Below are 13,044 nucleotides of genomic sequence, written 5' to 3' on the forward strand. Positions count from 1 at the left end.
CAGGGGGAAATAATACTGAAACAGAAGAAATGTTAAGAGACTACTTTGTAGACCTGTATGCAAATAAACATCTGCATAAAATGGATCATTTCCTAGAATGAAACAGTTGAACAAAATCTACATTAGATATAGAAAACAGACTAATCTCCAAAGGAAAAAAGTGAAAATGCTAACAAGTAACTTCCCCCACAAACAGCACCAGCCCATGATTTCACAGAATTCTACAAGCCTTTCAAGGACCACAGAGTCTAAATGCTCCATTTATTGTTCCAAAGCACTGGAAATGAAAGGAAATTTCCTAAATCTTTTATTAAGCAACCATAATATTGATATTTAAAACTTGGTAAACAAACATGAAAAAGAAAAATTTAGGCCAGTATCATGCCACGCTTCTTATATTGTGTTAAGTGATTTTGATGTAAAAAATACATTGACATCTATATCACCTCAAGAGAATCTGATGTAAAAAATGGCTGTGAGTACATCATGAATCTGAATAGCTATTTGAGACTAAGAAGACTCTTGGTGGGCACTGCATCGCTCAACAAACATTAGCTGTTGCTGTTATTACTTTAAACACCAGGGCCTTTATAGAAATTAAAACTAAATAGAGCCAACAGAAATATACATTCGTATTTTATAAGTATGCTATTGTATTATTTGCTCTTTTTAATACTGAATTAAAGCATATGCTTTTGCTGATTTGTTCACCTTATAAAAATAAATTCAACATTTACTGAATACCAATTGTATGCCAGGAAAAAATTATATATTCTCAAACTTCTGAAGGTCTCTCAAAGGTCTGTAAAGTCAGACCTTTTCATAATCTCATGCAGAGGTTGGCAAACTTTAAAAGGTCAGACAGCAAGTACTTTAGACTTTACAGGTCATACAGTCTCTGTCGCAACTATGCAACTCTGGCGTTGTAACTTGTATCTGACACAAATAACACATAAATGAATGAATGTGGCTGTCCATCAATACATATTTATGGATACTGAAATTTGAATTTCATATAATTTCAAAACCACTAAATAAGCTTTTGTTTCTTTACAATCATTTGAAAATGTGAAAAACATTCTTAGCTCAAAGGTCTTATAAAAAGAGGCAATGGACCAAATTTGGCTCACAGGCTTTTTGCCAATGCCTGATCTACTGAAAGGCAAAAACCTCATCAAAAGTATGACAAACATATGTACATAATGCAAAAATCTGAATCCAGTTTCTGGAAATTGAGTCATACATAAAATTTGGAACATTGCTCTCTAAGGTCCTTTTCAACTCTAATACTTGCTCATCATTTTCAAACTCACTCATTCTAATTGGACTTCCCTTTTAGGCAATGCCCTAGTGACCCAAAAGCACCACCTGAAGACAGACAGCTTTGACAACAACTTCTCCCCGACATACAGTGAAGTTTTGCTTTCTTTATGTCCTTTGTGAATAAATTTCAGGTTGCTTAATCCAGTTAGCATATTCTCTCTTACTTTCTAAACGACTGCAAAAATCTTCTAAATGGTCTATTTTCTATAAACCATCCCATACCATGTTTTCATGTCAGTCTTCCAACACAGTGTGAATACCTCTGTTCAAAAGTTTGCACTGAGTGCCCACTGTCTTTTAAAAAAAAAAGGCTAGAACCTTAGCCTCAGCCTCCCTTTGAAGATGCTCCACTATGTGGCTACTAGACATCTCTACAATCTTACCTACTCTTACCCAGTGAATTCTGTTCAGTGCTACTAAAACACCATATGTATTTCTATGTCTCTGCTTCCCATTACCATGTCCCTCGTATCTTTTTCTCTAAACCCTACCATTCTTTCAAGATCCTCTTGTGTTCCCTCTCCTCCAATAAACCTTCTTGAGTGATGCAATTCCCTGTGATCTTTCCTCCTCTTTCAAATGTTATTGTTAACCACAAGTTATTAACAAAAACAGTCTGCTATTTACCTTTGGTACATTTTCTCATCTAACAAACTTTGAGGATAACAAAAAATGATTCTGTGCTCAGCATACTATCCTATAACTGTAGGTGTTCAATTACTGCTTGTTGTTAATGACAAAAAGTCTTGTATCAAACAAATTTAGTTAAGTTTCAAAAACATCAGAATAGAAATTTGAAAGTTTTTTTTTTAATATATCCTAAGCAAGAATGCCACTTACTTTTACCAATATATCTTTTACAACTTGATTGCTATCATTGTGAACGCTGATATAACTGGAAAAGGTCTCTCCCAAAAAAATATTCCTGTGAAATAAAATAAATTTTTAGGCAGAAATCTATTCAAGTTTTATCACAAATATTCTATTTGAGCATCACTGAGAACTTCAAATGGAGAAAAATTTATTAAAGGATAGAGATCGGTAAAATAGCGTTGCAACATTCCTTGTTTACACTAGGCTGCTCATTTATTACCTAGTGCAATTCAAAGTACTGACTTACTCTATAAAACATGATATATATCTTGGGCTTCAACTACTACACAAACGGCCAGTCTCCTGAAAATAACTCATTGAAATCAGGTCCATTTTAAGAGTCTTAAGATTGGTTATTGAAGAGGACAGAAAAAGGCAATTTTTGAAGAGGACAGAAAAAGGCAATTTTTGAAATAACTTATACCCTAAATCTAGAGGAGATCTAAGTAATTGATCTCAGAGTATTTTTCACCAATATATTTGATTTTTCTACGTTATTCTAATAAAAATAATGACTAGTGGCTTTACTTTATATCTTTTATAAACTATGTTTTATAAAAATATATATTTATTAATATGTATTACATGAAAATATTTAACGGCTATATTCCTAAGTTTTCAAGACACAAGTCTATGACCACATTCTGTAAACCTTTCAAAAAAACTTGAAAAATTCCTTTTGGTTTCAAATTCTCTCAATGGAAACATACTGGAGCTAGGGGCTTCTACCTCATTAATAATTTAGAAGAGAATAGCTAAGAGCAAGAGATAGCTAAGAGAATAACTATGTGGCTACTACACATCTCTACAATCTTACCTACTCTTACTTACTCTTACAATCTTACCTTCTCTTATTCAAGAGAAGGAATAAAAAATTTAGAGTTCCTAATTAGTTGACAAGTCTGATAACTTATGTTGTGAAGCTGAATAAAGAGTTCTTCTGAAAGACATTTAGATTAAATCAATTAAAATAAAAAGAAATCCATGGACATTAATAAATATAAGTTCTAAAGAAGAAAGTTAAAATTCTATCACACTAGGAACCACTATTAAAACTTTGGTATGTATCTAATTTTTTTCAATCATATGTGTCTTATGGCTACTTAAAAACCAGAATCACATAGTGCAATTTTAGTAAATTTTTTTTTTTTTTTTACCACTTAAATGTCCCATGAGCATTTTTCCAGCTCATAGTTATTTTTTGAAAACCAGATTTGTAATGGCTTTAAAATATTGTTGCATTTCTTATGTGACTACATCATTCTTACCCGAAATTCTGTGGTAAAGTCAACATTTCACCCAACATTAAAATTTCTGCACCATTTACAGTGGAAGGATCATCTCTCATGAGTTGGTTAAAGAGATCTCCTGCAGGAAAAGAAAAACACAAAATTCTAAGCTCTATCTTGTAAATAAGTTTTACTTACATAAAGAAATAGTTGGGAGAAATATTTTTTATAAATACTCTCTTGACAAAAATTATATTTAAAAAACATAATTTCTAATCTTCAATACAATTAATGCATGCCAAAAATTGTTTTCACAGAGAATGAACACTTCAGAAACACAGGAAAATATGTAATATAAAATATATTATATGAATCTCCAATAATTTTAAATAAAGGGAATCCTAATACATTGATGGAACATTTGAAGATAAATGTAATTTCAATAGTATCATGACTATGAATGCATTGACACTAAAATGAAAATAAAAGTATCTTGCTGCCATGAGATATCAATAGTATCTTGATTTACAGATTATGAGTGAAATCTGTTACTCAGATGAACACCACTCACGTGGTACAAAAACGGGCAACAAAGAATGCAGCAGAGTTAGCATAAGATTGGCAAGGACTAGGTTTATTTCAACATAATGCAGGCAATCCAACTTTCAACTTTTCCCTAAGTACAATTAGAATAAAGCATGTGTCATACCAGGTAAGTCTTTTTCTTCACATGTTACTGGAATGTTGGTGAATAAAGTAGGCTTAGTTAAACGCATCACTGTAAATTAAAAAAAAAACAAAAAAAAAAACAAGAAAATATTAATATTGCTTTGGGCTAGCTAGTACTCCAAAGTCAAGTGTATGATATTCATCAATTTTATACTAATATAAAATATAACTAAATACTTCCTAAAGATAATATTAAATACTTCCTAAGATTATTACACAGCAGTGATTTACTAAAAATATTAATATATGAAAGAATTTTATATGAGAAAAAAGAGAACAATTTTGCTTTTACTTACAACCTAATTAATTGTAAAAATAAAATGTAAATGTAATACCACTCATTGTAGAGAAACTGGAAAATAAAGGAATTCTAAAGTTTAAAATATATTAGGAGAAAAAAGCTTTAAAAAACTCAAGTGACTTCACTGTAAACAGTATCAATAAAATATTAATTAAAATTAACCTCACAGGGAAAAACTTTTAGATGCACCATTTTTAACATGAAACAATAATTTTATGCCAAAAAGATCTTTGTAAGCTTTGTCCCTTTGTTAGAATCACAGGCAACTGGAAGTTCAGTAAGTGGACCTTTAAGTAATAATTCTGTGATGAAGTTACAAAAGTATCAGTTAATGTATACAGATTTATGTAATTCTGTCCAAAACTATGATTTGTTCTCAGGACATGACAAAATGTGTCTAAAGTTTATCTAGAAAAACAAATAAATGCAAATAAGAAAATTAATGGGAAAAAATGAGGAAGAACTCAACTTACAATATATTAAACCATTTAAATCCATAACCGACTAGTTGGCTTATTAATGCAAGACCATAGTGATATATGGATCAGATAGTTTTAAAAAAAGATTAGGATACAGCAAAATAAATCAACATTATAAGGTGCTAGGACAACTGGTTAGCCGAGAAAAGTAAAATTTAATTTACAAATTCATTTCAAATATTAAATAAATTACACATGTATCAAATAGACAAAAAAATTAAGCCACAGAAAACTAGAAAACATGAAGTATTTATTAAATCTAGTCTAGCAAGGATAGAACATTCTAATTTTTTAAAAAAAATCTTTTTCAACTATGTCTAGATTGACATTTGACCACATCAAAATAAAGACAAAAATATAAAATTAAAAGTCATAACAAACAAAATATTTTAGAAAATGAATCACAGATTTTTTATACTCTATTAAAAATGGTCATTCAAATCAAAACCAAAAAACTTTAAAGACTATAGGCATAAATGGTCAATTCACAACGTACGTGGTATTATTCACACATGTACTACCTAACCATTAACTATCTATATCATACATGTCAAATTTAGTGCCTTTGTCATCCAGGTCTCAGCTTAAGTGATCTTTTTCAGAAAAGAAGTAACAGGTCACCTTGTTTCTCCCATCATACCTTGTATTTATCATGCACTGTATTTATTTACTTGTTTATAGCACTTCTACCTAAACTCCATGAGGTTTAAGCTCTCATGTATCATGTTCAGTTTTGTGGCCTCCTCATTTGACACAGGATCTGGCACATAGTATATTCTATGGAGCTTTGCTAAATTAAAGAATTAACACCTCATCAAAGTCCTTAAGTAACTTGGTATTATTTTGAATCTATACAATGTTGTATTAAAAAGATGGCTTCTGAAATAGTCAACAAATGCTAACCTTAAAATTTCTGAAGTTGCTCGTGTAGTTGGTATTTACTGAACATGTACTAGTGGGAGACACTATGCTACTTTACAAATATTAACACATTTCATTCTCATGGTTACTCTACAGAGTTGGTGTTATCATTATCCCCCTTTTACAGATAAGGAGAAGTTAATTTGCATATAAAAGATTACATAGCAGATAGGTGGCAGAAATTTGAACCTGGGTGATTTCTTTCATTCTGTTAAAAAATAAGTCTTAAATTATTAATTATAAGTATGGGTCATGAACCTGGGATGTCATGCCTTATCAGAAAGCATCCCATGAGAATTCAAAGTAGGACCCTATCTCAAACACAGCATTAACCACCTATAGATCAAAGACTTGGGAGAGGGGGTTAAGGAGGTGTTTCTGACCTTCTACTTCACTCTTATTTCTAAGCAGAAAATATTAACACTAAGTAAAATCTAAAAGGGATAAAAAGGTGCTCTGAAAACAATATACAGGAGAGTTTTTCTCACAATCTAAATATCTAAGACTCTAAGCTCACTATTAACACCAATTAATGTTTTCAGTTTCTTCCTGATTTTTTTTTTCATTTCAGAAGAAACCCAATCTTAACAAATAAAGAGGAAACACACTCTCAAGGTAATCCCGAAACACTTTTTAAGTGTCCTCGAGTTTACCCAAATGTGTAGCCAATTTATTTGCTTATTATATGGTCAAGCTTCCATTATGTACAAAACTCCTATAAAGCTTAGTTTTTGCTGATTCTACGGGTTTTTTTTCCCTAGGAGATGAGACAGTAGGAAGTGGGTAAAGAACCACTTTCCATTAAAAATAAGATCTTTAAGTTGTTTGATAAGTTGGCAAATGAAATTAAATTCATGTGATGCCCTCCACATCTTTTTTTCTTTGAATTTGACTTTTATTCGAAGGTAGATGCAATGTCAGGGAAAAATTAAATTATGGCAGTTGCCACTTTCCTGGAGAGTAAATGCTGACAGTATTTTAGCAAATGCCCTCACAGATTCACCTTCCTGTACATATTTTTGTTTCCCCAAATTATTTCCATGTCTATGACTTAACAGTGGAACCCAGAAATATTGCTGAGTCCTATCAGCTAGTGTTAGAATCTTGAGTCCTGAGGTTCTAAATACTCTAAAAGGATTCAAAGAAGGAGCTGTGGATTCTGAATTCTTAGGCCTTGATTACTTAAGTACTGTACGTCTAGGTAGAAGAGAAGTGAATCTCTTCTTTTAAGTTCATGGAAATATATGCAATAAAATTTAATCTTCAGTTTCCTAGTTCTGAATTACCTTTTCATTATTTCTCAAATGGTTGCAAAGCAATTTATATAGAATAAATTAGAAAAATTTAAATCTACCACATATGAAGACAAAGAAGCTTTTTTTAACGTGATTCTTAGATTAAAAAGCTACTCATAAGAATCCTATGACCCCTGACTGTACCTTGTATTTTCAGCTCTGTGTACAGTCATTTCAAAATAATAAAATTATCATTAAAAAAACATCGTGTTCTGTGTTGACTGTCTTATGAGTACCTAACTTTTAACCTTTGAGTAACAATCTTACAGTAAATAAGACCTGAACAATAAAAATCAAATTTCACCATTTATTATTCCCTAATAATATTAATCAACTTTTATTTGCAAGCTTGCTGGCAATACTGAATAATTCTTGATGTTTCTCCAGCAGTCTTGGGTTGAAAAGATGATTAATGAACGAAAAGAGGAAGTAATTACTGAAGAAGTTACCTTGGAAACTTCCTCTATACCTAGTGACTTTTTATTTAAAGACTTTTGGAAGCATTCATGCATATGATGGTTATTTTCTAGACAGTCTCATTTGCGACAATAAAATGGTACTAAAAGGGTTTTAAAAAAACGTTTGGATAGAGTAAAACTTAACTGGAAAAGATGATCTTTAGTTAAAAATTAGTAGACTCCTCAGATTTTAAGCAACCTCAGCTTACGAAAAATCCCTCCAAAGGGCACATTTACCATGTATTATGAAGCCCCTACCATGCCAAGCACTATGCCACCAGACACATATGTCTGCCTTCCAGTGAGTACAGTCTTACTAGCTTTTCTCAGGATTTAGTTTTACTACTTAATAGTAGTAACTCCATGTAAGCTCTGTGAGAGCAGGGTCCATGTTTGTCTCCTTCCCTACCACATTCTAGTACCTAGCTCATGGTAGGCATTTAAATTTGTTAAATAAATACATGCTTTTATAATACTTTTATTCTATAATCACTTTGGTTATTTTTATGAGGTGATGTGTAAACACAATTTATAACACTTCGGTTACGGCAAACCAACAATAACTCCAAGAACCAACCAACTAGTAATCAGCATTAATGGTTATTAAAATTTAATTACCTGTATTAGAATAAATAAAGAATAATTTCATCACTTATCACATTTGGTACTTTGCTTCAAAACAGGTTATAACCTTAGATACATTATGGTCTGAGGCAAATTATACTTTTTTTTTTTAACCTTTGTTTCAAAACAACACATCAACAATTGTCTATTACAGATCTTTGGAAACATCAGCAGAATTTGGACTGGTCTTGCAATTTGAACTACATTCATGCCACTTGAATAGCTTTCCCAATGGAATTAGTTTTAGTTTTATTTAAAAAATATATTACGCTTTATGAGAGTAAATAAAATTACTGTAAAATTATATTTTAAGGATTCACCCAAATCCAAATTATTCACTTTAATTCATAGGAATATCTAATTCAACCACCGGAAAAGAACAGAACAAAAGGAACAGAATATTTCACCTCTAAATTCAGTATAAATAATAATTTATCACAATTCATTTAAAAGAAGACTGCTAAAAGTAAGACCCAGAAAGTTCTTGACTTAAATGACAAGCCTAGGCATTCACCTGATATTTATTTCTGGGATACAAACTGTATACACATTACCACATAATTATTTTTCACAATGTTAAGAATAAATAGGCTACATTAGCAAAGGTTCAAATAAAAAAATTTAGTCATTAAAAATTTTAAAAATTTATTAATTCTATTGTTTCAGTTCATACTGTTCATTCAGAATATTCTTCTTTTTGACAATCAGTGGAATTCATTACATACTTAAAATAACACCATATTTATGCACAAATAAATTCATTTTCCCAGTAAGAGCCAATCTTCCTTTAAGGAGATTTCCCACATATTCACAGTACATAATATCACAGAACACCCATATTTGGCCTAAATGTCTCTGAATTGTAGCGTTACAAGATGGAAGTTCATGGTGTCTGATAATTTGATTGAGTTTTGCCCAAATGTCTTCCAGAGTTTGGTTGTTACAAATAGTGTGTTCTATTGTCCATCTTGCTCTATAAAAGGAATGTATATTTAGTGCCTTTAAACTATGTTGCAATTTTTCAGACAAAGGAAAAATATTTTCAGTACAATTACTGCTGGGAAGTGAAACACTCCAAGACCTCTTCTTTTGCCGGTTTCCTTTTTCTGATTGTTTATCCAGATTTCTAGAATTAGTTTGTTCATTCAGTGTGTGTGATCGGATTAAGTGCTTCTTTTCTTTCAAATTAGGTTGAAACTCCAATAGATCTACTGTGCAATCATAACTCTGTAATTTAACATCATGTTCTGAAATAGTTAAGTACTGTCTCACATCTTCAGCTGCCTCTTCAGAAATCATAGGTGCTGATCTTTTAGGTTTGAGTGGAAGTTTGGACCCATCATGTGGAAACCAAGGAATAAATCTTGATAGTGGACGTGTAGGAAAGTCTTGAATTGCTTTCTCTGCAATTTTTAGCAGTTGTGTGGGATCCCTCTCATACGGTCGATAATGTAATATTACTTCTGTTGTCATTCTGCAGTAATCCAGTTACTCTTACATGGAGAGAAAATTTCTTAGCTGAGTTCCTCAGAGCTAGAATGTAATTTATAATTACAAGACTGTCTTTCTTTCCAAATCAGAGGGAAACAGGACCTAAAGTGGAAGTATTGCAGAGAATAAGATATGGAAGGGACAGCCTACATACCCATAGGCAGGGAGAAAAGGAAAAACAAAAACCAATCCCAATATGTTTTTACCAAAGTGCTACCGGTAAATGTGAATATAATCCACAAAACTGGAAATCTTTTCTCACCAAAATAAGTGATCTGGATTAGATGCCCTATAAGATCACTTCCAGCCTAAAAATGCTAGTAGTCAACATGTTTAACTCAACAGATATAAAGGATTTGGACATAATGATATTAATATATTAGGTAATAATAATCTTAAGACTATTATCAGAAACAAAGAGCAAATTAATAATTCTTAAAATACTGGATTTATAGAAAGATAACTAAAAAAATGTAATAATACTTAAAAATTTGAAGACAACCCAGTAGTAAACATTAAAAACATGAACATGGCTTAACTTTGCATTTAGGCTAAGGACTGGTTTTGTGACAGTCTCCTCCGTATAACTGGGGCACTTAAGCAGTTTCAAGACCTTAGCACGTGGCTCCTGAATTCCAATTTGGAGGAGGAACAAGAAGGCTAGACCCTTATTTCTTTTCCTCTTAAAACACAGAAGTCCTCAAGTTGCCCCACATTAAGTCATTAAGTTCCAGCATACGGTATACAGGGTCAAGAAAGGAGCCTCACAGGATCTGCAAGTTAGGCTTCCTAACCAGGTCCAAAGCTGCAAGAGTTATAAGGCAGGTTTCTTTCATATCCTTACTGTAGAAAAAAAAGAGGTTGCATCCCTTCTCCCCCCAAATCATTAGAGAACTACTTGATCAAGGTTCTCCCATTGCAAGGATAACAGTGGAGGGGACTCCTGGCATGATATCACAATACTCATTTGACAACTGATTCTGAAGAGTTAAAAGAAGTAATCTCACAATTTTTTTTCACCTACTATTAATGCCCATTAACAGATTTGACAACTCTAAATTCATAAATGACTGTCATCCTTAATATGAATAACTTTTAATATAGATCTAAATATAGATAGCATATTCTTTCAAGAATTAATGCTCTTGTTTTCTTCCCTCTTCCTTACACTTTCACATCATAAGATATGGCATTGAGAATTCTTCCACTGTTGTCTGAACTTATTCAGTGTTGTACTCCAGATTCTGAAGTTCTGACTGTTTCTTAATATTTTACATATCTAAGAAAGTAAACTTAAATGACCTTATAAATTTTGGCATCCAACATCAGTAAAATTAAAAACTTGTGAAATTTTGATTAACTAGGACATTGGAGAAGAATAACAACACCAAAAGAATTTTAATAAAGCTAAAACTATTAGTGAATTTCAAAGCACTTGTCCTTTAAGTTGCTAAAATACTCTTTCCCAAGGTATCTCCTGCTTTGGAAAATAAAGAAAACTAAAAATTCCTAATGGCAGTCAGCCTCTATATTAGTGAAGTTTAACTGAGTTTAACAGCTTCCAATTTGTATAAAATAATACCTAGCAGCTAATAGAACTATTCCAAATTCCCATCAAAGTAGTTGATAAGGGAAGGATCTGTAAAAATGCTGTTTCCTTCATTAGGAGGCAACATGGGAGTCTTGGAAAGATTGAGGAGGGCCTTGTGTTGAAATATGGCCTCAATCACTTATTAGCTTGGTGATCTTGGAAAAGTTTCTTAACTTATGAGAGTTAAGTAACATCTATTCTACAAACTTGATATGAGATTGAAAGATAAAGAACTTGACAGTTCCTTTTCTTCTTTTTCTTTTTCTCCAGGAATAAACAATTTCAGTCCAGCTCATTTGCTCAAACTAAGCTTACAGGTCCTATTGTTATATTACTTAATATTGCAATTTCTTAATTTTACAAATCAGAGACAATCCTGTTAACCCTAACTATCAGTTTATGATTTTATGTTACAAATGGGACTGGTGAGCTTCTGGAACGTTTCTTGCTTAACATCACAACTAAGGCGGTGGTGGAGGGGAGAGGGTAAGGTCCCTCAAAATGGATACAAGAAAGTTAGTGCAATTCAACTGCATCCAAATGTCTACTGAGCATTTTCTCAGCTCATTCCAAGAAGGTATTGGTAACCACATAGAGCATCCACGAAATGAAAAGTGCATCTGTGGTATAGAAAACAGATGAAATAAAGCGGAAAGCATTTCAAATAAACGTTTTTCAGAAAACAGGAATTCCAGAAAAACTGCCCGATTTTTCCCTAATGATCTAATTAAATCATCGAACTTACTTAAAATTGTTTGCTGTGTACAGAAAACGAGAGTTGCCATGAATTTTTCCATATACACAATATTTTGAAGTAAACTACAGTAAGTTTTCAAAAAACCTAAATTATATGTTAGTACTATGTATTTCTACATCTTTGGCACTGTTGTCGCGCAATACTAAACTAATTTTACAGATGAAGCTGAAGCCTCGAAACTTTGTCAGTGCCACATTTAGAGACAAGAGACAGAAGGAAACCACTCTGGATGTCAGCTGTCATCCACCAGGTTCACAGAGCTTTCCCCGGGTGGGGTGGCGACGTCAGCTTCTGTGGCTAAAATCTATCTGGTGACTGCAGCAGCGCATAACAGAGTGAGCGATTAATCAGGTACCTATCTATCCCATTCTAGAGGGAGGCTCTCAAACCCAAAAATCAAAGAGCAGAAATTGCTTCCTGCGGCTCGGCCAAGGGACCGAGCAGCAGGGCGAGCACTGACAAGAGTTTAAAAAGGATGAAGCCTACAACCCAGAGGCCAGGTCTGTGAGGCAAAAGCTTCGAGAACTAGAGAAAGAAGGGGAGAAAACACGTTAAGGAGAGTAAGGTTCACAAGTTTACCTTTCAGGGCCAGCAGGTGCTCCTGTTTGGGGGGATTCACTTCCATTCTGACCGACACTTTTGACTCAATTACGGAGGCTGAAGAGGTTCAATCCAACCCGGAAGTAAACAGGAAAGTACACCCAACAGTTATTCTCTTCCGGTGGTATCAAGGTCTCTTCTTACCCAGTCCGTCACGGACCCATCGGCTTTGTTTTACCAAGGACATCTTAGAGACCTGTATATAAAATACTGTTTTTCAGCCACAATCACACATCGCGACTTCAAGAAACCACTTGCCAGGAACAATACAGGGCCTTGGAAACACCTACACTGCGGAGTAAAAGACACCGATGAGGCACACTGGAATTTGTAGTTTATACAAGAAGTCGCATTGCATGCTGGGAGATGGAGT

At 33.0% G+C, this 13,044-nt stretch overlaps 2 protein-coding genes across 5 annotated transcripts in view; both read right to left on the reverse strand.

The window, feature by feature from the left end:
• The window catches only part of TRAPPC13 (trafficking protein particle complex subunit 13), a 35,047-nt gene extending 22,257 nt beyond the window's left edge, over positions 1 to 12,790 (reverse strand). For all 4 annotated transcript variants that reach the window (XM_019743969.2, XM_019743960.2, XM_019743951.2 and 1 more), the window contains exons 1-4: positions 12,651 to 12,790; positions 4,135 to 4,203; positions 3,465 to 3,564; positions 2,164 to 2,248 (exon numbers count right to left, since the gene is read on the reverse strand). In XM_019743969.2, coding sequence (XP_019599528.1) covers positions 2,164 to 2,248; positions 3,465 to 3,564; positions 4,135 to 4,203; positions 12,651 to 12,696 — 300 coding nt within the window. In that variant the 5' untranslated portion in view covers positions 12,697 to 12,790. The remainder of the gene's footprint in view (positions 1 to 2,163; positions 2,249 to 3,464; positions 3,565 to 4,134; positions 4,204 to 12,650) is intronic.
• SHLD3 (shieldin complex subunit 3) lies at positions 8,738 to 12,760 on the reverse strand. Its single transcript, XM_074328896.1, has 2 exons — positions 12,651 to 12,760; positions 8,738 to 9,825 (listed from the first exon to the last, which is right to left on the reverse strand). Exon 2 carries the CDS (start codon positions 9,703 to 9,705, stop codon positions 8,950 to 8,952), a length of 756 nt encoding a protein of 251 aa, XP_074184997.1. The 5' UTR covers positions 9,706 to 9,825; positions 12,651 to 12,760; the 3' UTR covers positions 8,738 to 8,949.
• Positions 12,791 to 13,044: the final 254 nt, after the last annotated feature.

Source organism: Rhinolophus sinicus, linkage group LG03 (genome assembly GCF_036562045.2).
Source record: "Rhinolophus sinicus isolate RSC01 linkage group LG03, ASM3656204v1, whole genome shotgun sequence".
In the NCBI taxonomy this organism is placed as follows: domain Eukaryota; kingdom Metazoa; phylum Chordata; class Mammalia; order Chiroptera; family Rhinolophidae; genus Rhinolophus; species Rhinolophus sinicus.